This window comes from Hyla sarda, chromosome 8 (assembly GCF_029499605.1).
Source record: "Hyla sarda isolate aHylSar1 chromosome 8, aHylSar1.hap1, whole genome shotgun sequence".
NCBI lineage: Eukaryota > Metazoa > Chordata > Amphibia > Anura > Hylidae > Hyla > Hyla sarda.
Genome location: NC_079196.1, coordinates 228,164,502 through 228,190,733, shown reverse-complemented (window position 1 = coordinate 228,190,733; position 26,232 = coordinate 228,164,502). Strand labels below are relative to the sequence as shown.

Genomic DNA, 26,232 nt, shown 5'->3' with positions numbered 1-26,232 from the left:
CCCAGAAACACCTGTTCACATTCCAGAGGCGGCAGAGCTGCCATCAGGACCGGATCTATCAGCATCTTATAGAGACTGCGCCGTCCGGACGCTACCATATCACCTGCGCCAATCTTACCCATCCACCTGTAGGGATCCACACAGCTGAGCCAGGACTCCTGGATTTACCCTGAGCCGCCTCCCTGTCTGTCACTTTCCTCGCCCAGGGTGGTTTCTTCTCCTTGGATCCTTGGGGACGACCTTTGGATATTTGGCACCTGGAGCCCGCGAATAGGAATGGTGGATTTTAGTGTCACCATGAAGATGCGTCTCCACCGCGTAATGTTACTCCTGGGAGGTAAGTGACGCAGACGTTACACGAGGACCCGAAAATGCTTCATTCTTGTAATGTCTTCTCTTTATGCCAATGGGGGGGGGGGGTGAGGGGGGGTTGTCATCGTATGGTTTCGCGTTTTCTTACCGGGGTTTATTATCGGATCGTAGTAATCTGACAAATCATCGGCAGAAGTGGTCATGTCCGGGGTTAATGATCCATCGACCTTGTGCTCGAATCTGGAAGGAGTCGGATACACAGAGACGTAGGGAAGGGAAGGTCCAGAGGTTAAGAATGCCGGGGAAATAACATGTATCTAAACTTAGATACAAAGGGAATAGTACGGGCGGACTAGATGGACCAGCGCTGTCTGATCCCATCCTGATCAGTAGATCCCTGTACATTATATATACTATCCAGTCAGTAGATCCCTGTACATTATATATAGTGTCCAGTCAGTAGATCCCTGTACATTATATATACTATCCAGTCAGTAGATCCCTGTACATTATATATAGTGTCCAGTCAGTAGATCCCTGTACATTATATATACTATCCAGTCGGTAGATCCCTGTATATTATACCAGTCAGTAGATCCCTGTACATTATATATACTATCCAGTCAGTAGATCCCTGTACATTATATATAGTGTCCAGTCAGTAGATCCCTGTACATTATATATAGTGTCCAGTCAGTAGATCCCTGTACATTATATATACTATCCAGTCGGTAGATCCCTGTATATTATACCAGTCAGTAGATCCCTGTACATTATATATACTATCCAGTCTGTAGATCCCTGTACATTATATATATAACAACCAGTCAGTAGATCCCTGTACATTATATATACTATCCAGTCAGTAGATCCCTGTACATTATATATACTATCCAGTCAGTAGATCCCTGTACATTATATATACTATCCAGTCGGTAGATCCCTGTACATTATATATACTATCCAGTCGGTAGATCCCTGTACATGATATATAATCCAGCGCTCTCAGGGTTACACCTCACCCCGCCGTAGGCTCTTATCCACCATACACCCACATTAGGCCCATTATAGTTGTCGATCACTTTTGTCTCCTGAGGGATTACAGTAATGATAATCGATCAGTGATAACACAGATCCAGAATAAGTAAAGGATTATCCTCAGTTGTGATGTCGTAAAAATAATTATTGGGGACTCGAGTAATAAATGTAATTTCCTCCTGACGTAGCTGCCTAGGGCCCGATCTTGTGGGGTCTCGGTTCCCATGTCATGGGCTATAAATTACAGGGACAGGAATCTGTATATAGAATAACCTTATCCCCAAAATACATTAAATACAGTGACTGGATCCCACCCCAATACGGTGACTGGATCCCACCCCAATACGGTGACTGGATCCCACCCCAATACGGTGACTGGATCCCACCCCAATACGGTGACTGGATCCCACCCCAATACGGTGACTGGATCCCACCCCAATACAATGACTGGCGATACACTCCCCATACAGTGACTGGATCACACCCCAATACAGTGACTGGATCACACCCCAATACAGTGACTGGATCACACCCCAATACAGTGACTGGATCACACCCCAATACTGGCGATACACCCCCATACAGTGATTGTCTACACCCCCCCCCCCAATACAGTGATTGTCTACACCCCCCCCCCCCCCACCCCAATACGGTGACTGGATCCCACCCCAATACAGTGACTGGATCCCACCCCAATACAGTGACTGGATCCCACCCCAATACGGTGACTGGATCCCACCCCATTACGGTGACTGGATCCCACCCCAATACGGTGACTGGATCCCACCCCAATACAATGACTGGCGATACACTCCCCATACAGTGACTGGATCACACCCCAATACAGTGACTGGATCACACCCCAATACAGTGACTGGATCACACTCCAATACAGTGACTGGATCACACCCCAATACTGGCGATACACCCCCATACAGTGATTGTCTACACCCCCCCCCCCCCCACCCAATACAGTGACTGGATCACACCCCAATACTGGCGATACACCCCCATACAGTGATTGTCTACACCCCCCTCCCCAATACAGTGATTGTCTACCCCCCCAATACAGTGACTGGTGATACATCCCCATATAGTGATTTTCTACACCCCCAATACAGTGACTGGTGATACATCCCCATATAGTGATTGTCTACACCCCCCCCCCCCCAATACAGTGACTGGTGATACATCCCCATATAGTGATTGTCTACACCCCCCCCCACCACCCAATACAGTGACTGGATCACACCCCAATACTGGCGATACACCCCCATACAGTGATTGTCTACACCCCCCTCCCCAATACAGTGATTGTCTACCCCCCCAATACAGTGACTGGTGATACATCCCCATATAGTGATTGTCTACACCCTCCTCCTCAATACAGTGACTGCCAATAGACCCCCATATAGTGATTGTCTACACTCCCCCCCCCCCCCCCAATACAGTGACTGGGGATACACCCCCATATAGTGATTGTCTACACCCCCCCCCCCCATACAGTGACTGGGGATACACCCCCATATAGTGATTGTCTACACTCCCCCCCCCAATACAGTGACTGGGGATACACCCTCATATAGTGACTGTCTACACTCCCCCCCCCCCCCCCCCCAATACAATGACTGGTTATACACCCCCATTTAGTGAATGTCTACACCCTCCTCCAATACAGTGACTGGCTGGACACCCCCATACTGTGACTGGTTACAGCCCCCCTGCAGTGAATTGGGTAATTCCCTCCCCTAATGTGGTGACCGGATGACACCCCTATACGGTGTCTGAATACTGTAACTAGGTCACCTTCATTTTGTGGCTAGATTTAAAAAAATAAAAATAAAAAAAACTCCAGAAATGCCAAAGTTCCCACCATACTGAATGCGCGTTCTACCGATACATCAGGACTGAACACAACACAGGCTGCGGAACACCATCAAATTGTAGACTGGGCAAATGATTACAATACGGATCAGTATGAGAGAGATCACATATATCCAGTGCCTACAGGGGGCGTCTTCTCTGACTGAAGTCATTCACCTTCTTCATCTGGCCCAGACCTCCAGGAATAATTCTTCAAGCTAGAACTCCCTTCTGCAAACTCTGCTGTCCGACATCTCTGGCTCCATGCCCCCCCCCCCCCCCTCTTCATAACTCCCGCTATCCTGCTGGTACCCCAATTAATATGACTGCTGTTCAGCTCAATTACTGTACTGTGTATAGAGCTGTCAGTATATAGCGCTATACACCTAGCTGGGGATGAGATGGATATTGCCTTAACCAAGAGGAATCCCGGTGGGCCAGTTGGGTCACAACATCTTGGGGCGTTCGGTTAGGGCCTCAACCCCAGAAGGCCCAGTGGTTCAGATCCCCCCCCCCCCCCCCCAATATTGTCATTTGCAGAAGAGTAGGGACTCATCACTCCCACCAAAGGGGCCCAATGGTGGCGCTCTGACCTCACCAGTCGGAAGACCCTGGTAGCAAGGACGCTAAAAAGGATGGTGATCATTACTATAACGGTGCGACCCACTAACAAGCAGCTCTGACCTGGATGAAGCAATAAATCAATAAGATAAGAGACGAGTGTTCGGTGTGTAAACTGCGAATACGTAAATCTACATCCGGAACGGTGTGCGATATAGCAGGATATGTTACCCAATGTTCTTTGGGTGTGTCGGCCATGGACAAACATGTTGTATTATTGTGTGGGTATAAAATAAACATTATCACCGTACAGGGCGCCGAGGCCCAGACCAGGAGTAGTGCAGAGGTCCGCGCTGTAAATCTCACGGCCACCATTGTATTTTTGGGTGGGTCCCATTTACCACCAATGTGACCATAGGTAACCCGTTCCCGGCCCCTTCTGGACTTTATTGCCCAAGCTATTTCTTTCGTTTTTGCTTTGTCACCTTTCAAGGGCCATAACTCTTGGTTTTTACATATACGAGTGCTTGTTTTTTACGGGACAATAACATAAACGTAAAAATAACACAGCTTTATTTTGTGCAAAAACAAATTCCAATAGTTGTTTGAGTTGTTTTGTTTATTTATTTTATTGAACCATAACTTTTTCTTCCTTTTTACCTTTTTTCCTGACTGCGCCATGTCAGGGGCTCGTTTTTATGGGAGAAAGTGTTTTATTTTATTTTTTATTTTTTTCTCTTTTAAAAGGCAGATAAGCAAAATACAGCAATCATGGCGGCGTTGTTGTTGTGTTTTTTGTTTTTAGAGTTCATCGTGCGGGATTTTATTGTTTGGGCTGTTACAGACATGAAGATTGAAAAGACAATACACGGTTGTTATGTTTGTTATAGAAAGAAAGGGAATGTTAAGGGAAAATACATATAATTTTTTTTATTGGGGGAGGGATTATTTTTTTTTGTATGAAATTTTATTTTATTTACTTGTCCTACATGTAGACAGTGGATCGTTGGTATAACACACTGCATTACTACCGTAGTGTAATCCATAATGCGGCCCGCAGCATAGCCGAGTACTCAGTTACCCATGAGAGGCCTGCCCCCCCCCCCCCGGATGACATGAAAATCCATCGGCACCCGGGAGGCCGATGAGTGCGAACAGGATATAGTCAGTCCTCACATGCAGCGGTCATGATTTAACCACAGCATGTGAGGGGTTAAATGAGTATTCCGGCCATAGACATCTGATGTCTGATTGCAGGGGGCCCGCTGCAGGGAACCACCCCCCCTCGCGATCTCCGTGCAGCGCCCACATTCTATTCAGGGCTGCTGCTCCAGTCTTGGAAACCTCTGTGTTTCCAGAACTGGAGATGTGACCTCATGCCCCCTTTCGATGTCACACCACGCCCCCTCCATTCATATCTATAGGAGGGGGCGTGACTGCCGTCACGCCCCCTCCTGTAGACATTAATGGAGGGGGCGTGGCTTGACATGTCTCTAGTCCCGGAAACACAGAGGTTTCCGAGACTGGAGCAGCAGCCCCGCATAGAATGCGGGTGCTGCATGGAGATTGGGGGGGGGCCCATCGCTATCCTTTGGATAGGGGAGAAGATTTCTATGGCCGGAATACCCCTTTAAACTACCAGGGGCAGCAGTTTCTCTGCTCTGGAAAGTTTGAGTTGTCATGCTGACAGCCCGGCTCCAACAACGCCTTATTCTTGCCCACCTTATGGACCCTTAATGACCGCCATTAAAAGATGTATCAGCAGTGATTAAAGGGGTACTCTGGTGGAAAACATTTTTTTTTTTTTTTTATATATATATATGAACTGGTGCCAGAAAGTTTAACAGATTTGTAAATGACTTCTATTAAAACATCTTTACCCTTCCAGTACTTTTTAGCAGCTGTATGCTACAGAGGAAATTCTTTTTTCTTTTTTACTTTCTTTTTTGTCTTGTCCACAGTGCTCTCTGCTGACACCTCTGTCCATGTCAGGAACTGTCCAGAGCAGCATAGGTTTGCTATGAGGATTTTCTCCTGCTCTGGACGGTTCCTGATACAGACATCAGGTGTCAGCAGAGAGCACTGTGGACAAGACAATAAACAAAGCCAAAAAGAAAAGAATTTCCTCTGTAGCATACAGCTGCTAATAAGTACTGAAAGGGTAAAGATTTTTTTTAATAGAATTTAATTACAAATCTGTTTAACTTTCTGGCACCAGTTGATTTAAAAAGAAAAATGTTTTCTACTGGAGTACTCCTTAAGAGTCATTAAGAGGTATTGCATTTAAAAGCACCCAGGGTAGCAGTATATCATAAAAAAAAAACATGTACTTACCTCCTGCCGATCCCTCACCGGCACTGTTCTCACACTTTTCAGGGCTTCATGTTCTCTGTCCTGACATGTAGGACAATCCGGGGCTGAGGTGGTCACTGCTGTGCCGAGTGATTGGGCATCACCTATGTCTTGGGACAGAGAACAGTCCTGAACAGCGGTATTGGTGACAGGTGAGTATTTGGTGTTTTTCTCATACTGTCACCTGGGCGCTTTTTCATGCCATATTTATTCTCTGCAATACCCCTTTAAGAGTTTAGGACTAAGACCTATTAGTTGGCTACACCTGTTGCAGACTTGGCCCCAGGACCAATGTGAGTTCACTTACGGGTCCACACTCGGCCCTTACACAAGTGCCCCACATTAAAGGGGTTATCCTGGAAAAAACGTTTATATATATATATATATATATATATATATATATATATATATATATATATATATATATATAATCAACTGGCTCTAGAAAGTTAAACAGATTTGTAAATTACTTCTATTAGAAAAATCTTACTCCTTTCAGTACTTATGAGCTTCTGAAGTTAAGGTTGTTCTTTTCTGTCTAAGTCCTCTCTGATGACACTTGTCTCGGGAACCACCCAGTTTAGAAGAGGTTTGCTATGGGGATTTGCTTCTAAACTGGGCGTTTCCCGAGACACGTGTCATCAGAGAGCACTTAGACAGAAAAGAACAACCTTAACTTCAGAAGCTCATAAGTACTGGAAGGATTAATATTTTTTAATAGAAGTAATTTACAAATCTGTTTAACTTTCTGGAGCCAGTTGATATTTAAAAAAAAGTTTTTTCCTGGATAACCCCTATAAATTAATAAATAAATCAATCAATCAATCAATCTATAGCATAGTCCTCTTTGATGACACCTGTCTCGGGAAACGCCCAGTTTAGAAGCAAATCCCCATAGCCAACCTCTTCTCTTCTAAACTGGGCGTTTCCTGAGACACGTGTCATCAGAGAGCACTTAAACAGAAAAGAAAAACCTTAACTTCAGAAGCTCATAAGTACTGAAAGGATTAAGATTTTTTAATAGAAGTAATTTACAAATCTGTTTAACTTTCTGAAGCCAGTTGAGATATAGAGATATATATATATATATATATATATATATATATATATATATATATATATATTTAAAAAAAAACAGTTTTTTTCTGGAATACCCCTTTAAAAAGCACCGTAGAAATAGCACCGCATTGTTGGGGTACGTTCACACTGTGGAATTCCGCGCAGTGAACCATCAGCGTGACTGGGTTTTCCTGTTCACACTGAGGAATTGTTCGTAAAGACGAGGAAGTCCGCGAGCACTGCATAGCCTTCAATGGTGACAGCGCCGCGCGGTCATACCATCAAAGTATTGTTGGCAGTGGCCGCCAGACGGAATCTCCACTTACGGAATTCTGCGGGTGGAGATTCCACAGTGTGAAAAAAACCCTTCATAGTGCAACTATACCAAGGGGGCCGGCACCTCCCATCTACAGGATGAAGTAAATGCGCAGGTGCTCACCGCCATGGCTACAGAGCAAGTGCGAAACCCAAAAAGCTGCAGCAGCAATCTGGAAACGCTAAGGCAGTGGTCTCCAACCTGCGAAACTCCAGATGTTGCAAAACTACAACTCCCAGCATGCCCGGACAGCCGTTGGCTGTCCGGGCATGCTGGGAGTTGTAGTTTTGCCACATCTGGAGGTCCGCAGGTTGAAGACCACTGCGCTACGGCATGGAAGCGCTGTAGAAATGGAATATTCAGAATTGTATTACTGCAGAATTTACTATACGTGTAAATCATCGCGTCAAAGACATTTTACCATAAATAGGGAATTGCACCATTCAGACTAGAGATGAGCGAACTTAAAGGGGTATTCCAGGCCAAAACTTTTTTTCATATATATATCTCTATCAACTGGCTCCGGAAAGTTAAACAGATTTGTAAATTACTTCTATTAAAAAATCTTAATCCTTCCAATAGTTATTAGCTTCTGAAGTTGAGTTGTTGTTTTCTGTCTAACTGCTCGATGATGTCACGTCCCGGGAGCTGTGCAGTTCTTATGGGGATATTCTCCCATCATGCACAGCTCCCGGGACATGACATCATCATTGAGCAGTTAGACAGAAAACTTCAGACGCCAATAACTATTGGAAGGATTAAGATTTTTTAATAGAAGTAATTTACAAATCTGTTCAACTTTCTGGAGCCAGTTGAGATATATATATAATCTCTCTAATTTTTTGCCTGGAATACCCCTTTAAAGTAAATTCGATTCGTCACGAACTTCTCGGCTCGGCAGTTGATGACTTTTCCTGCATAAATTAGTTCAGCTTTCAGGTGCTCCCGTGGGCTGGAAAAGGTGGATACAGTCCTAGGAGACTCTTTTTTCTAGAACTGTATGCACCTTTTCCAGCCCACCGGAGCACCGGAAAGCTGAACTAATTTATGCAGGAAAAGTCATCAACTGCCGAGCCGAGAAGTTCGTGACGAATCGAATTTACTGTAATTTCGCTCATCTCTAATTCAGACCCCTAAATTATATCCGGCCCCAGATCAGACAAAAGAAGTCACCCTAAATCCAGCAATGTCTTGGCGCTGCCCGGTATGGATTCTATGTATCCAGATCCTCTAAGTAGGTTTATGTGTTTTTTACAATACATATTGTTTGTTTTTCCATCTATAACTGAGCAGCGACCGAACCACCGGATCTCTAGTGTCTGTAATAAACCCGCTGATCACATCCTGATCCAGCTCTGGAGAATAATAATATAACTCAGGATCAGTACATGATAAGTAATGTAATGTATGTACACAGTGATCTCACCTGCAGAATAGTGAGTACAGCTCTGGGGTATAATACAGGATATAACTCAGGATCAGTACAGGATAAGTAATGTAATGTATGTACACAGTGACCTCACCAGCAGAATAGTGAGTACAGCTCTGGAGTATAATACAGGATATAACTCAGTATCAGTACAAGATAAGTAATATTATGTATGTACACAGTGACCTCACCAGCAGAATAGTGAGTACAGCTCTGGGGTATAATACAGGATATAACTCAGGATCAGTACAGGATAAGTAATGTAATGTACACAGTGATCTCACCAGCAGAATAGTGAGTACCTGGGGTCTCCTGATGTTCCTGTATATACAGTGGGGATCAAAAGCTGGGCACCCCAGGTAAACATTTGCATTAATGTGCATAAAGAAGCCAAGGAAAGATGGAAAAATCTCCAAAAGGCATCAAATTACAGATTAGACATTCTTATAATATGTCACCAAAAGTTACATTTTATTTCCATCATTTACACTTTCAAAATAACAGAAAGCAAACAAATGGCGCCTGCAAAAGTTTGGGCCTCCTGCAGAATTTATAGCATGCACTGCCCCCTTTGCAAAGCTGAGACCTGCCAGTGTTATGGATTGTTCTCAATCATCATCTGGGAAGACCAGGTGATGTCAATCTCAAAGGTTTTACATGCCCAGACTCATCTGACCTTGCCCCAACAATCAGCACCATGGGTTCTTCTAAGCAGTTGTCTAGAAATCTGAAACTGAAAATAGTTGACGCTCACAAAGCTGGAGAAGGCTATAAGAAGATAGCAAAACCTTTTCCGATGTCAATATCCTCTGTTCGGAATGTAATTAAGAAATGGCAGTCATCAGGTACAGTGGAAGCTAAAGCAAGATCTGGAAGACCAAGAGAAATATCAGACAGAACAGCTCGCAGGATTGTGAGAAAAAAAAATTCAAAACCCACGTTTGATTGCACAATCCCTCCAGAAAGATCTGGCAGACACTGGAGTTGTGGTACACTATTCTACTATAAAGAGATACTTGTACAAATACGGTCTTCATGGAAGAGTCATCAGAAGAAAACCTCTTCTACGTCCTCACCACAAAAGTCAGCGTTTGAAATTTGCAAATGAACATATAGACAAGCCTGATGCATTTTGGAAACAAGTTCTGTGGACCGATGAGGTTAAAATTGAAAGGTACGTTTGGAGAAGAAGGGGAACAGAATTTAATGAAAAGAACGTCTGTCCAACTGTTAAGCATGGAGGTGGATCAATCATGGTTTGGGGTTGTATTGCAGCCAGTGGCACAGGGAACATCTCACGAGTAGAAGGAAAAATGGATTCAATAAAATGTCAGCAAATTTTGGATGCTAACTTTATGCCATCTGTGAAAAAGCTGAAGTTAAAGAGAAGATGGCTTCTACAAATGGATAATGATCCTAAACACACCTCGAAATCCACGGGGGATTACATCAAGAGGCGTAAACTGAAGGTTTTGCCATGGCCTTCACAATCTCCGGACCTCAACATCATTGAAAATCTATGGATAGACCTTAAAAGAGCAGTGAGTGACAGACAGCCCAGAAATCTCAAAGAACTGGAAGACTTTTGTAAGGAAGAATGGGCAAAGATACCTCAAACAAGAATTGAAAGACTCTTGGCTGGATACAAAAAGCGTTTACAAGCTGTGATACTTGCCAAAGGGGGCAGTACAAGATATTAACTCTGCAGGGTGCCCAAACTTTTGCATACACCATTTTTTTGTTTTATGTTATTTTGAAAGTGTAAATGATGGAAATAAAATGTAACTTTTGGTGACATATTATAAGAATGTCTAATCTGTAATTTGATGCCTTTTTGGAGATTTTCCATCTTTCCTTGGCTTCTTTATGCGCATTAATACAAAATTTTACCTGGGGTGCCCAAACTTTTGATCCCCACTGTAAGGCTCAGGATTTATAAAGATACTATCTTCAGTTATTACTGATCCTGATTTATATTGTGTTTACTCCCTCCCAGAGCTGCGTTCATAGTTCTCCTGTTCTCCTATGAGCCGCAGTCTTCTGTCTCCTTCTTCTTTACTGTCTAATGTAAACACTTCACCTCCCATCATGCAGTGCAGGAGACATTCATACAGGTATTTCTGGTAGTATGGTGCCAGCTGGCAGGATGTGACTATCGCTCGTGTACATACAGATAAATATGGCGCAATCATATTAGAATCTAGCGGGTGACATAATGGCTGAACTGTTCTGAACGCTCCTCAGGACTATATACTAGAGGACATAGGATCCGTGTTCCTGCTTTGTGACAGATGTGATGTGAGATGTTTCTATGCGTGTGACAAACGAATAAGACCTGATGTAACAGCAGAATAGTGAGCGCAGCTCTGGAGGTGACTGGAGCATTAAACCTGATGTAACAGCAGAATAGTGAGTGCAGGTCTGGCAGATAAGACCTGATGTAACAGCAGAATAGTGAGTGCAGCTCTGGAGGATAAGACATAATGTGACAGCAGAATAGTGAGCGCAGCTCTGGGGGGATAAGACTTGATGTGACAGCAGAATAGTGAGTGCAGCTCTGGAGGATAAGACATAATGTGACAGCAGAATAGTGAGCGCAGCTCTGGGGGGATAAGACTTGATGTGACAGCAGAATAGTGAGTGCAGCTCTGGGGGGATAAGACTTGATGTGACAGCAGAATAGTGAGTGCAGCTCTGCAGGATAAGACTTGATGTGACAGCAGAATAGTGAGCGCAGCTCTGCATGTGACCAACACCATAATCTAAGATCCAGGTTTTGGATGTGACTGCAGTAAAGAACAGAATCACAAAGTTATTGTGAATTTTATGGGAATTTACCCGATGATTTTCACTTTTGGGGATCAAAATTTCATTTTAAAATTGTTCTGAATATAATTATTTATGATCCTGTGGCCCTTCAGAGGACCCAGGAGCCTGTTAGGGGGCCCCAATCTATTTGTGTGATCTATGGGGTTTACTCTTTTGGTCTTTTTTGTGATAGTTTTGTAGTTGTGGGATTGATTCACTGTCGCCCTTCACGGATCTTCTGAGGAGCGTTGTTCACATTCTTACCTGTATGTTATCAGGTGCACACAGGGGGCGCCGCTGAGTCAGGTCTGGTACAGAGGGACAATTTACTGCTGTATCTAAGCCTGTCCTGTATGATCTGATCTACTGGGCCGCTATATCTTTTTAATGTGTGATGCTGTGTACAGAGCGGATGTATCTAAGCCTCTCGAGTGATACTTTTTGAGATACTGTATCTAAGACTCCCATGTGATGTGTCTGCTGAGCAGCTCTAAGTTATCATATAGTGGGTCTACTGAACAGATGTATCTAAGCCTCTCGTGTGATACTAAGAACAAACATTTGGCAGCACATCCAAAACAACCTCTATAAAGGTACAGGGGCTTGCTGCCATGGCTGCAACAAGATTAAAAGGGTATTCCGGCCTTTTTTTTTTTATAAAATAAATAAATATATATATAGTGCTCGGGTGCGGGGGAAATAAAAAAAAAAAAAAAAAAAAAACCTACTTTCCTATCCTCGGTCCCTGGCTGGTGCCCAAAGCTCCTATTCTCCTCCCCCAATCTTCTCTCTTCTTCCTGGTTCTTCGCTGCAGGACCTGCTGAGTGAGCAAATCACAGGCTGAGACAGGACACCACTGGGCAGGTCCTGCTCCAAGCGCTTACCTCATAAAAAGAGAGAAGATTTGGGGATAGCTGAAGGCAATGTAAAAAGGCAAAACGTTTATTGGGGGCCTCCTGACCCCACAATGACCCCACTAGTTTGTTAAAGGGGTACTCCGCTGCTCAGCGTTTGGAACAAATTGTTCCGAACGCTGGAGCCAGCGCCGACAGCTTGTGAGGGCATAGCCACGCCCCCTCAATGCAAGTCTATGGGAGGGGGCGTGACAGCTGTCACGCCCCCTCCCATAGACTTGCATTGAGGGGGCGGGTGTGACATAATGAAGGGGTGGGACTATGACGTCACAAGCTCCCGGCTCCAGCATTCGGAACAGTTTGTTCCAAACGCTGAGCAGCAGAGTACCCCTTTAAGGCAGCCATACACACATATTTTTTGCCTTAAAGGGGTTATCCAACTTAAAGGGATTTTTAGCACACACCTGCTGGATAGTAATAGACATGCTTAGGAAGGATCTGCGCTTCTCTTGGGACTAAATGGCTATGTTGTGAGATTACTATAAAGCTGAGACTATCTTTTTGTGAACTGGCTATTTCCTGTTGGAGTTCATTTTCTTAAGCTACAAATCCCATTATTCCTTGTTTGTAAGTGTGAGGTCACTTTTCTTCTTCCCACACATCAGCCATCCCACCTATTGAAACACACCCGTGATTCATTCAATGCAATAGACCAGTAGTCTCCAACCTGCGAACCTCCAGATGTTGCAAAACTACAACTCCCAGCATGTCCGGACATCGGTTGGCTGTCCGTGCATGCTGGGAGTTGTAGTTTTGCAACATCTGGAGGTCCGCAGGTTGGAGACCACTGCAATAGACCAATGTTTTCTGATCACCGTGCCTCCAGCTGTTGCAATATCTTGCTGAATGATCTCCCACCCATTGAAGCAGACAGGTTCCCTCTGAACACCCAACTAGTGATGTAATGCCTGGGTTCACACTGCAACCTGGGCAAATCTGAGACAACAGTCACTTTGTATGCTGTTAAAAATAAATTTAGCGTAAAAAATCACATAAGAATTGTGAGAAAACCGTCACACACAGGTACAGACACTATATTATGAACTACACTAACTTTACAGCCGCTGTAGCATAGTCAACTAAAAAAAATCCCGGATTACCCCTTTACCCCCCCAACTTACACACATTATATTACCCCTTTACCCCCCCAACTTACACACATTATATTTGTTCTGTCAAAGAAAAATGTCCTTCCTATATGTAGGCTCCAAAGGTAAAAAGTAAAAATGAATAAAATGGGGGTTCACAAGAACCAAAAAACTGACTATAACACCTAAAGGTGTGTAGACCCCACCGACGTGTGACACCCCCAGAATAAGAACAACTAGAATGTATCATAAAAAAATATATATAAAAAGGTATGAATACAAAATCAATCAATGAGGTAAATAAATATATATAAATTGTTTATTATATACAGTCATGGCCGAAAATGTTGGCGCCCCTGAAATTTTTCACGAAAATGAAGTATTCCTCACAGGAAAGGATTGCAGTAACACATGTTTTGCTATACACATGTTTATTCCCTATGTGTGTATATATATATATATATATATATATATATATATATATAGATAGATCTCCTCTCCTCTGTATATATATATATATATAGATCTCCTCTCCTCTGTATATATATATATATATATATATATATATATATATATATATATATCTCCTCTCCTCTGTATATATATATATATATATATATATATATATATATATTGCAGTAACACATGTTTTGCTATACACATGTTTATTCCCTATGTGTGTATATATATATATATATATATATATATATATAGATCTCCTCTCCTCTGTATATATATATATATATAGATCTCCTCTCCTCTGTATATATATATATATATATATATATATATATATATATATATATATATATAGATCTCCTCTCCTCTGTATATATATATATTGCAGTAACACAGGTTTTGCTATACACATGTTTATTCCCTTTGTGTGTATTGGAACTAAACCAAAAAAGGGAGGAAAAAAAGCTAATTGGACATAATGTCCCCAAATCCCAAAAATGGTCCGGACAAAATTATTGGCACCCTTTCAAAACTGTGGATAAATAAAATTGTTTCAAGCATGTGATGTTCCTTTATACTCACCTGGGGCAAGTAACAGGTGTGAGCAATATAAACATCACACCTGAAAGCCGATAAAAAGGAGAGAAGTTCACTTAGACTTTGCGTTGTGTGTCTGTGTGTGCCACACTAAGCATGGACAACAGAAAGAGGAGAAGAGAACTGTCTGAGGACTTGGGAACCAAAATTGTGGAGAAATTGTGGAGAAATATCAACAATCTCCAGGTTACAAGTCCATCTCCAGAGATCTAGATTTGCCTCGGTCCACAGTGCGCAACATTATCAAGAAGTTTACAACCCATGGCACTGTAGCTAATATCCCTGGGTGTGGACGGAAGAGAAAAATTTATGAAAGGTGTCAACGCAGGATAGTCCGGATGGTGGATAAGCAGCCCCAAACAAGTTACAAAGATATTCAAGCTGTCCTGCAGGCTCAGGGAGCATCAGTGTCAGCGCAAACTATCCGTCAACATTTAAATGAAATGCTATGGAGGAGACCCAGGAGGACCCCGCTATGGAGGAGACCCAGGAGGACCCCACTATGGAGGAGACCCAGGAGGACCCCGCTATGGAGGAGACCCAGGAGGACCCCACTATGGAGGAGACCCAGGAGGACCCCGCTATGGAGGAGACCCAGGAGGACCCCACTATGGAGGAGACCCAAGAGGACCCCACTATGGAGGAGACCCAGGAGGACCCCACTATTGAGGAGACCCAGGAGGACCCCGCTATGGAGGAAGCCCAGGAGGACCCCACTATGGAGGAGACCCAGGAGGACCCCACTATGGAGGAGACCCAGGAGGACCCCACTGCTGACACAGACATAAAAAAAAAAGACTAAATTTTACTGAGAGAGAGAGAGAAAGAGAAAAAGAGAGAGAGAGAGAGAGAGAGAGATACCTCATAGATTTTTTTTTTTATGCATACCTTTTTTTTATACAATAAAATATTTTAATGATACATTCTAGTTGTTCTTATTCTGGGGGGGGGGGGGTGTTACATGTCATTGGGGTCTTCACACCAAACCGGACCGAAACGTATGCAACCGTACATGCCTCCTCACGTTTTTAAAACCATATACGGTTTGTAAATGGATGTCCGTTTGCATACGTTTTAATATGTTTTCCTTGAAAAAAAAAAAACGGATACGGTTTTGTTTGTCAACATTTTAAATAAAGTTCTTCTTTTTTTTAAATTGAATTTCCAAAAAAAATGTCAAAAATAATTTAAAACTGTATTGTGCAAACCAGATACGCACATACGGTTCAATACGGTTACCATTTTAAAATAACCATATACATGTTGGATACAGTTTTTGACCGGGACACAAAACCTTAGTAGACTACGGTTTGGTGTACCGTTAAAAACCGTATAAACACGTAAATGATGCAAAACGCACACAACCTGATGCTACGGTTGGCATACGGTTTGCGATGAAATGTCTATGTATACGGTTTGCAATACGGTTCGATACGTTTTTTTCAATTCAACCGCATTGCAAAAACGAGATATGAATGCAGCCTTACAATGTCTGTCGTCTTAAGGCTGGGTTCACATCACGTTTTTGCCATATTGTTTTCAATCAGTTTATCAAAAGAAAATCATATGGCAAAAAAACGGATGGAACAGTGAAACATGTGCGTTTCCCATTGACGTCCATGTTTAAAAAAAAAAAAAAAAAACTTATGCGTTTGCAGTACGGTTTTTAAACCGGAGACAAAAACGTGGTCAACCATGGTTTAAAAACCGCATAATTTTTTTTTTTTTTTTTTTTTAACATGGACGTCAATGGTAAACCGTATACAGTTTTTACTTTGCTCATGCACATTTGCATCCTAAAGTCCCCACCCAATACCCCTCCCATTCAAAATTGAAAAAATTATCGAAAACGTATGTTTTTTTTTTCTATAAAAATGGACGAAACTGTATGCACTTTTAAAAAGAATATAGAGTATAAACGCATTCAGTTTACTTTTTCCCATACTGTTCCATCCGTTTTTTGTGCCATACGGTTTTCTTTAGAAAAACTGATTGAAAACAGTATGGCAAACCGTATGCATAGAGAATGCATTGTAAACCGTATTCCAAATGTTGTGTACGGTTGCATCCGTTTTGCCTCGGATACGGTTTTGCCGATTTTTCAACCGTAGGCAAAAAAACGCTGTCGACCACGTTTTTGCCTCCGGTTGGAAAACCGTATGCGGTTCTTTTAACATTGTTGTCTATGAGAACCGTACACAGAATTTCAGAATACGGTTGCACGCGGTTTTTCTAATCCGTTTTTGGAGTTGACACATGCGCAGAAGGAATTTCAATAGAACAATAGTAACTTTATTAAATTGCTTGAAAACTAATTCCAACAAAATAGCAAAACCGTTGGCAAAAACGGATGCAAACGGACAGAACCGTACATACGTTTTGGAACCGTATACGGGGAAAAACCGTATCTGAAGTCATACGGTTGCATACGGTTTTTGCTATACTTTTTTTAGCGGAAAACCGTATACGGTAACTGTATTTGAAAAACATAGTGTGAACCCAGCCAACACTGTTTTACCCAAGTCCTCCAATACACGCGCATGATCTGAATAGAGTGGGGAGGGGTAAGCTGCTACCAGGATCCCAGCAAATAAACCACCTCAATCCTTCCCCCAACATCATTTGTCAGTGTAGAGTCCAGAGGCCTCCGAAACGCTTCTATACTAATTAGGAGGCCCGTTAGTTGGATGTAGAGTTGAGATATTTTTACTATGACCGCCATGGTGACTTATCTAGTGTCCTGTATAGATTATTTTCCACATGGAGAAGATGTTTCAGACCGACATGGTTGTTCTTCCTTCCATCTTCTTCCTCCCCATACTATCCAGTTGTTGTCCGGAGCATTTAGCGGGGGTGCTGAATATTACTGAACCTTTCCGTCCACCCTCCTGGCTCTGGGCACACATTTCGGTGGCTTAGGACAATGGGCGCTCTGTGTGGCCTTGGCAGCGGCCGCGCGGTGTAGACGTCAGGGAGGCTGGTGGTTTGGTGATGATCGGTTCACGAGGACTTTTTTGTCTGCAGGGTCTTCCACTCCCCAGAGCTCCCATCATTCCACCATTACAGACATGTGAGAGGGATTACAGGACAGCAAACCACACCCGGCTGCCTGCATGAAGAGTATCATGTCTCCTTAAAGGGGCACTCCAGTGGAAAACAAGACTTTTCAAATCAACTGATGCCAGAAAGTTATACAGATTTGTAAATGACTTCTATTAAAAATGTATAATCCTTCCAGTACTTATCAGCTGCTGTATGCTCCACGGAAAGTTATGTAGTTCTGACCACAGTGCTCTCTGCTGACACCTCTGTCCATGTCAGGAACTTTCCAGAGTAGGAGCAAATCCCCATAGCAAACCTCTCCTGCTCTAGACAATTCCTGACATGGACAGCGGTGTCAGCAGAGAGCACTGTGGTCAGACTGGAAAGAACTACACAACTTCCTGTGGAGCATACAGCAGCTGATAAGTACTGGAAGGATTAAGATTTTTATATAGAAGTTATTGACAAATGTGTTTTATCTTTTTTTAAATCAACTGGTTCCAGAAAGTTAACGTTTTCCACCGGTGTCCCCCTTTTTTAAGGCAGAGTCTCCCAACTAAAGTGCCTCTAGCTGTTGCAAAACTACAACTCCCTGCATGCCATGACAGCGCATGCTGGGAGTTGTAGTTTTGCAGCAGCTAGAGTAGATAAAACCAGGTTGCTCAACTATTTCTTAGATTTCTCTAGATGAAGATCAGCCACATTGGTTGGCACCCATCTTCACTAGAACCCTGAATGACAGTCACACATATGACTTGTGAAGCAGATGTGTCATGTATACGATGGGTTAAGAACAGACACGTTTCTTGTCTTCTCCTCTATTCGGGGGTCACTTTTTGGCAGATCCAGGATCATTACGTCATTGTAATATATTGTTTTTTTTTTTTCTTTTTCAGCCCTGAACTTGGCGTCCGCTCAAAGTAAGTGAATTACGATGTGACGTACGGGGTTAAACAATCTTGGGGGGTTCAGTACTATGTAAAACAGGACATGTCCCAACTGCTGCAGAACATCTTTGGTTTGAATGGGTTTCTGACCTGGTAAAAGTAAAATGTCTGCAATTTTGCTGTGAGTGAAATAAAATGTTCTCGAAGAACCTGAATGAATACTTCTCATAGCTGGGCTTTTGTTACAATGTATCCAATCTAGACAACTCGACACGATCTAATCGTAACACATTTTCAAATCAGCTGGTGACAGAAAGTTATACAGATTCATGAATTACTTCTATTTAAAAAATCTTAATCCTTCCAGTACTTATTAGGTGCTGTATGCTCCACAGGAAGTTGTGAATTTCTTTCTAGTCTGACCACAGTGATCTCTGCTGACACCTCTGTCCATGTCAGGAACTGTCCGGAGTAGGAGCAAATCCCCATAACAAACCTCTCCTGTTATGGACAGTTCCTGACACGGACAGAGGTGTCAGCAGAGAGCACTGTGGTCAGACTGGAAAGAACTACACAACTTCCTCTGGAGCATACAGCAGCTGATGAGTAGTGGAAGGGTTAAGATTTTTATATAGAAGTAATTTACAAATCTGTTTAACTTTTTGGCACCAGTTGATACGAAAACATTTGTTTTCTACCGGAGTACCCCTTTAAACAGACTTCTTTCTTCCCCAGTCCTTAATCGCATTGTCGGAGGACAGAATGGAAACATTCAGGATTTTCCCTGGCAGGCCAGCCTGCGGTATCAGTCACTGCACGCCTGCGGAGCATCGATACTATCAGCGCAGTATGTCCTGACCGCCGCACATTGCTTCCCAACGTAAGTGTGTGGTGTTCTGGAGCGGGTCTTACACTATGGTTATTGCAGCAATAAAGTGAAATTCTTTTGACCGCGCCATGGAATCTGACAGAAACGCTGATGTGTGCATTTCTAGCCCCAGTTGTATTCAATAATGGTCGGTTCTGTGCTGCTCTACAGAACCAGCAGGCTGTGTACTCTGCTCCTCTACAGAACCAGCAGGCTGTGTACTCTGCTCCTCTACAGAACCAGCAGGCTGTGTACTCTGCTCCTCTACAGAACCAGCAGGCTGTGTACTCTGCTCCTCTACAGAACTAGCAGGCTATGTGTTCTGCTGCTCTACAGAACTAGGAGGCTGTGTACTCTGCTGCTCTACAGAACTAGGAGGCTGTGTACTCTGCTGCTCTACAGAATTAGCAGGCTGTGTACTCTGCTGCTCTACAGAACTAGCCGGCTGTGTACTCTGCTGCTGTACAGAACTAGCAGGCTGTGTACTCTGCTGCTGTACAGAACTAGCAGGCTGTGTACTCTGCTGCTGTACAGAACTAGGAGGCTGTGTACTCTGCTGCTCTACAGAACTAGCAGGCTGTGTACTCTGCTGCTCTACAGAACTAGCAGGCTGTGTACTCTGCTGCTGTACAGAACTAGGAGGCTGTGTACTCTGCTGCTGTACAGAACTAGGAGGCTGTGTACTCTGCTGCTCTACAGAACTAGCAGGCTGTGTACTCTGCTGCTCTACAGAACTAGCAGGCTGTGTACTCTGCTGCTCTACAGAACTAGCAGGCTGTGTACTCTGCTCCTCTACAGAACTAGCAGGCTGTGTACTCTGCTGCTCTACAGAACCAGCAGGCTGTGTACTCTGCTGCTCTACAGAACTAGCAGGCTGTGTACTCTGCTCCTCTATAGAACTAGCAGGCTGTGTACTCTGCTGCTCTACAGAACTAGGAGGCTGTTTATTCTGCTGCTCTACAGAACTAGGAGGCTGTGTACTCTACTGCTCTACAGAACTATCAGGCTGTGTACTCTGCTGCTCTATAGAACTATCAGGCTGTGTTTTCTGCTGCTGTACAGAACCATCAGGCTGTGTACTCTGCTGCTGTACAGAACCATCAGGCTGTGTACTCTGCTGCTCTACAGAATTAGCAGGCTGTGTACTCTGCTGCTCTACAGAACTATCAGGCTGTGTACTCTGCTACTGTACAGAACCAGCAGGCTGTGTATTCTGTTGCTCTATAGAACTAGCAGGCTGTGTACTCTGCTGCTCTACAGAACTATTAGGGTGTGTACTCTGCTGCTGTACAGAACCAGCAGGCTGTGTATTCTGTTGCTCTATAGAACCAGCAGGCTGTGTACTCTGCTGCTCTATAGAACTAGCAGGCTGTGTACTCTGCTGCTCTACAGAACTATCAGGTTGTGTACTCTGCTGCTGTACAGAACCAGCAGGCTGTGTACTCTGCTGCTCTATAGAACTAGCAGGCTGTGTACTCTGCTGCTCTACAGAACTATCAGGTTGTGTACTCTGCTGCTCTATAGAACCAGAAGGCTGTGTACTCTGCTGCTCTACAGAACCAGCAGACTGTGTACTCTTAGGTCTGTGGAGCAGCTGTGTACTCTGCTGCTCCAGCAAACAACAACAGTGGAGCAAGCGCTATCAGCCCGGTTTTATTTTGAGACCTGTCTAATACCGATCCAATATATGGATAAATTCCGGATGAAATGTCCACAGTATGTTATCAATATTGCATTTGTAGTTCTGTACAGCAAATACTAAAGGGCAGGACATTGAGCTACTCTTTTGAAAAATGGTTGCAAAATAGATGAAATACTGATAGACAGTTATTTCTGAATTTTAATCCCTCTTCATAGACTTCAATGGGCATTTTCCAAGAATGGATGATTAGCTCCATATAACGTTGGCTCCATAGTATGGTCTTTAAGAAATATGAAAACAAAAATTCGCTAGTGTGAAAGCAGCCGATGTCTAATTTACCAGTAACGGGCAGTAGAAAGTGCTACCTGCGGCAACATAAAGAAGAAACTGAGGTCTGATTACTTCGTGGGCCTGATGTCACCAGTCCCCTGGTTATGTCTATAGGAACAGTGGAGGGAGGGGGGCAACACAAATTAGGGTTTTATTTTAAGGCAGCACAGTTGTTAATTTTTAGGATGTATTTACACAAGATCAATCTGTTGACAATCCTGAAATTGTGACCGATTTGTCTCTATTATCAGTTCGCACACTGGTTGTAGCTGTAATCCTGGTTAGTGAACGTCGTCTATGTAGCGACACCCTGACAGTCTACAGCAGTGGAGTCCAAAGTTGGACCTTCAGCTGTTGCAGAACTATAACTCCCAGCTGGAGGGCCAACGTTTGGACACCACTGATGGATGTTCTCACGTTCTCTCATCCTTGTCGTGTTTTTCCAGGGAACATAGCGATGCAGATTACGATGTCATTGTTGGGACGACCTCTCTTTCCGTCCCGGACGCCAGCATCCAGACAATCATGGTGGAGAAGTCGTACAAGAACCCCGGATACTCCGAGGACGTTTATTCTTTTGATATCGCTGTGGTGAAACTGAAATCCCCAATAAGCTTCAGCAGCTCTGTCCAGCCCATCCGCCTGCCGTCTGCCAATGTCCAGTTCCCAGCTGGAATGAAATGTAAGATCTCCGGCTGGGGCCATGTTAAACCCTCGGGTAAGTGCTGGCACGTTATCACTCCACCCCTCTTATCATGTATGTGGCAGGATATTAAGGATGTTCATTATCTTTGTAGTTCCACTCGCAAGCCCCCAAACTCTCCAGGTCGGCCAAGTGATCCTCATCAGCAGAAGGACGTGCAACTGTCTGTACCACATCAATCCCAGCGCGAACACCCTGTCATCTATACAGCAGGACATGATCTGCGCAGGGACGGTCGATGGGTCTGTCGATGCCTGTCAGGTATGTGGGGGTAACAGGGGTGACAGCTTCCCTCGTACTCGGGGGCCCTTGGACAGATTGCTGCAAATTGTTTAATTTTTTAGCACCGGCACCAATATGGCTCTTTCTATTCAGCATCATAATCGTAGACCAGTGTTTCCCAACCAGGGTACCTCCAGCTGTTGCAAAACTGCATCTCCCAGCATGCTGGGAGTTGTAGTTTTGCAATAGCTGGAGGCACCCTGGTTTGGAAACACTGTCATGGACCCTTGGGCTTTTTCTGGTGGAAAACTTTTTTTTTTTTTTTTTTTTTTACAAATCAACTGGTGCCAGAAAGTTAAACAGATTTGTAAATTACTTCTATAAAAAATAAATCTTAACCCTTCCAGTACTTATTAGCCGCTGAATACTACAGAGGAAATTATTTTCTTTCTGGAACACAGAGCTCTCTGCTGACATCATGACCACAGTGCTCTCTGCTGACATCTCTGTCCATTTTAGGAACTGTCCAGAGCAGCATATGTTTGCTATGGGGATTTTCTCCTACTCTGGACGGTTCTTAAAATGGACAGAGATGTCAGCAGAGAGCACTGTGGTCGTGAAGTCAGCAGAGAGCTCTGTGTTCCAAAAAGAAAATAATTTCCTCTGTAGTATTCAGCAGGTAATAAGTACTGGAAGGATTACGATATTTTTTAAAGAAGTAATTTACAAATCTGTTTAACTTTATGGCACCAGTTGATTTAAAAAATAAATAAAAAAATAAATAGATTCCACCTTTGGTACTCCGGTGGAATAATTTTTTATTTTTTCATTTTTTTTTTTAGGTCTTTATAAGTGAACTGGAGCCAGAAAGTTAAACAGATTTGTAAATTACTTCTATTAAAAAATCTTTACCCTTCCAGTACATTTTAGCAGCTGTATGCTACAAAGAAAATTCTGTTCTTTTTGAATTTCTGTTTTTGTCTTGTCCACAGTGCTCTCTGCTGACATCTCTGCTAGGAACTGTCCAGAGCAGCATAGGTTTGCTATGGGGATTTTCTCCTGCTCTGGACAGTTCCTGACACGGACAGAGGTGTCAGCAGAGAGCACTGTGGACAAGACGAAAAAGAAATTGAAAAGCTGTAGCATACAGCTGCTAAAAAGTACAGGAAGGGTAAAGATTTTTTTAATAGAAGTAATTTACAAATATGTTTAACTTTCTGGCCCCAGTTCATAAAAAAAAAAAATTCCACCGGAGTACCCCTTTAACTACCCATGATGTGTATACATGTCATGGGGTCAGGAAGGAAGATATAGCGTGTGCCCTTACTCAATCCTTTTCTTATCGGCCCCCAGATCATTTTAGTAGCTAAGGGCCCCTGCTGCTAATGGCTGACATGAGGATGGGGGGGTGGGGGCGCTCCGTTGTTCTGGGAACCTGAGATCTTACCTATCCTTCCCTGGTTGCAGATCCTCTTCTATTAATAGAGTCTGAGGCAGCCTCTACCAATAGAGTCTAGATGGCAAAGATCAGCGCAGTCCAGATGTGCTGCACTGATCCCTATGAGCAATCAAACTATTACTCATTTCTAGGGGAAGCAATAAAGTGTTTAAAAAAAATGCTGGGAGTTGTAGTTTTGCAACAGCTGGAGGCACCCTGGTTGGAAAACACTGATCTATAGACGTAAGGGGGGATTTTGTATGCAGACTATATTTCAGCTCTAAATTTGCCACCGTTACTTTTCAAGTAGGCTATTTTTGTAAGATTGCCTAGGTATTCCAAAATCAAGATGTCTTCCCGCAGTGGTCATGAATCTATTCCATGCACCTCTATGGGAGAGATACAGGAGTGCCGGATCGCTGGTTTTCCCATAGAGATGCATGGATAAGATAAGTACCGGAGTTCCCCTTTTAATAAATTTGGTGCATGTACACATTATACCACCACACATATAAAGGTGTAGAAAAATCATTCACCCTCCCGATCCCTGAAATTCTGCCCATAGACCTTTTTTTTTGTTTTTAGGGTGATTCTGGAGGACCCCTCTCCTGTAACACAAACAGCAAGTGGTACCAGGTCGGTGTGGTGAGCTGGGGCGAGGAGTGCGGTACACCAAACAGGCCTGGTGTCTACATTGCGACGTCCGCCTACATCGACTGGATCAAGAGCATTGTCCCCGACGTCCAGGTGGACGACTTCACCGTTGATGCCTCCCCAGAGCCAGACAACGAAGGCGGATGCATAGCAGCGGATGGTCAGACGTACCCCTACCCTAATAGTGCATCAGCAGTGATAGTCACACTGGGCATGCTTCCCCTGTACTGGATGACCGCCTACTTCCTGACTGACCTGTAGACAGGCTGTTACTAATTCATCAGGTCATGTGACTTCTATATACCCACTCTCTAAATTTATCACTCCACCCATTTGTATCTTGTCCTCTTTTTTTAATTTTTTTAATGTTGGAGGTTTGGCCGAAGCCACGCCCATGTGCCAGATGTGACCCTGACTGGCGCTCGCTCCCATAGATGCTATACCAACTTGTCTTCCAGCGGTTGATGATGAATTTTTCTCTTTAATAAGTGACTTCTCCAATGGTCTGAGACCAGTCCCACCCTGAAGAAGACAACCTGTGGCCATTACGGCACCACTGCCCTCAGCATGACATCGAGAAGTGAATGAGCGACACATCCTGTGGTTGATGGAAGACCTATTCAGAAGACCCCCTCAGGGGTGTGGCTGCTATTGGGTACCTCCCATGAGGATCTCACTGGAGTAGGGAATCTTTGTCTCTAGGGCTAGCTGGACTTTTGTGTTCCACTCTGAGGGTTGCTGGGTCACATCTTCAGGCTGCGGGATCCTGGGTCTATAGTTTCTCTGTAGCGTCACCTACTGGTTGTAAATAAAATTCTATAAAAATGTATATGGCCATAAAAAGGAGTCTGGAAAAACGTATTTTCTATGGTGACCGTAGAAGTGCTCCGATTCATCCTGATCATTAGAATGGGGCCGATTTCCTTATACCAATATTGAATATGCGAAATCTTATTGAGCTTCTATATCTATAATCTTCCCCTCATCGCCATCCCATAAAAAAGCCCATCAGATATGTTTCCAAGAAATTTGGGTAAGATTAAGTTCCCATAGGGCTTATCACCCCTCTCTGACCGACCCGACCAACTTTGACTATCTTCTCTCTTTTCATAATTTTTTATTTTTTATCCAAAACATGCAAATCTTTCCCTTTTTATAGATCTTTTTCCTGCACCCGTTACACTGCTGGTTTTGGTTAAAAAAAAAAAAAAAAAAAAGAAATCCCCAAAATAGCCTTACTGCCTTCCTCCTTGAGGTCATAGGATTCATTCAGAGAATTTTTATGGTGCGAATATAAAGTAAATGCATCTGGAGACGTCTCACAATCCTCTGTAAATTGTAGATTTCATTCTTTGTAATCTTTGCTGCTGAAAGAAATTGTAATATCTGAGAATAAATTATTTTTAAGACACGGCTGGTTCTGGGACGTCACATGTGAATGGGGGGGAGGGGGAAGACCTAGAGATAAAACTCCCTTGTCATCACCTCTTACTACAGGGGTCCTCAAACTACGGCCCGTGGGCCACATGCCGCCCGCCGAGGACATTTATCCGGCCCGCAGCTGCCTGGGATATTCCTGTGTCCCGAAAGATGTTTTCGAGACACAGGGATGCGCTCTCTGAGGCCCCGCGTTTACTTTAAAAACACAGG

General features: G+C 43.5%; 1 protein-coding gene across 1 annotated transcript; it reads left to right on the top strand.

The window, feature by feature from the left end:
- On the top strand, nucleotides 1–25,990 carry PRSS8 (serine protease 8). Its single transcript, XM_056533858.1, has 6 exons — nucleotides 1–337; nucleotides 18,735–18,758; nucleotides 19,461–19,605; nucleotides 22,012–22,283; nucleotides 22,363–22,529; nucleotides 24,514–25,990. The coding sequence occupies exons 1-6, from the start codon at nucleotides 277–279 to the stop codon at nucleotides 24,841–24,843; spliced, it is 999 nt and encodes a 332-aa protein (XP_056389833.1). The 5' UTR covers nucleotides 1–276; the 3' UTR covers nucleotides 24,844–25,990.
- Nucleotides 25,991–26,232: the final 242 nt, after the last annotated feature.

Coding starts and splice junctions, on each gene's coding strand:
- PRSS8 (XM_056533858.1), top strand. CDS start 277: ATGGTGGATTTTAGTGTCACCATGAAGATGCGTCTCCACCGCGTAATG. Junction 22,284..22,362: donor GGGCCATGTTAAACCCTCGG/GTAAGTGCTGGC, acceptor TTATCTTTGTAG/TTCCACTCGCAAGCCCCCAA. Junction 22,530..24,513: donor GGTCTGTCGATGCCTGTCAG/GTATGTGGGGGT, acceptor TTTTGTTTTTAG/GGTGATTCTGGAGGACCCCT.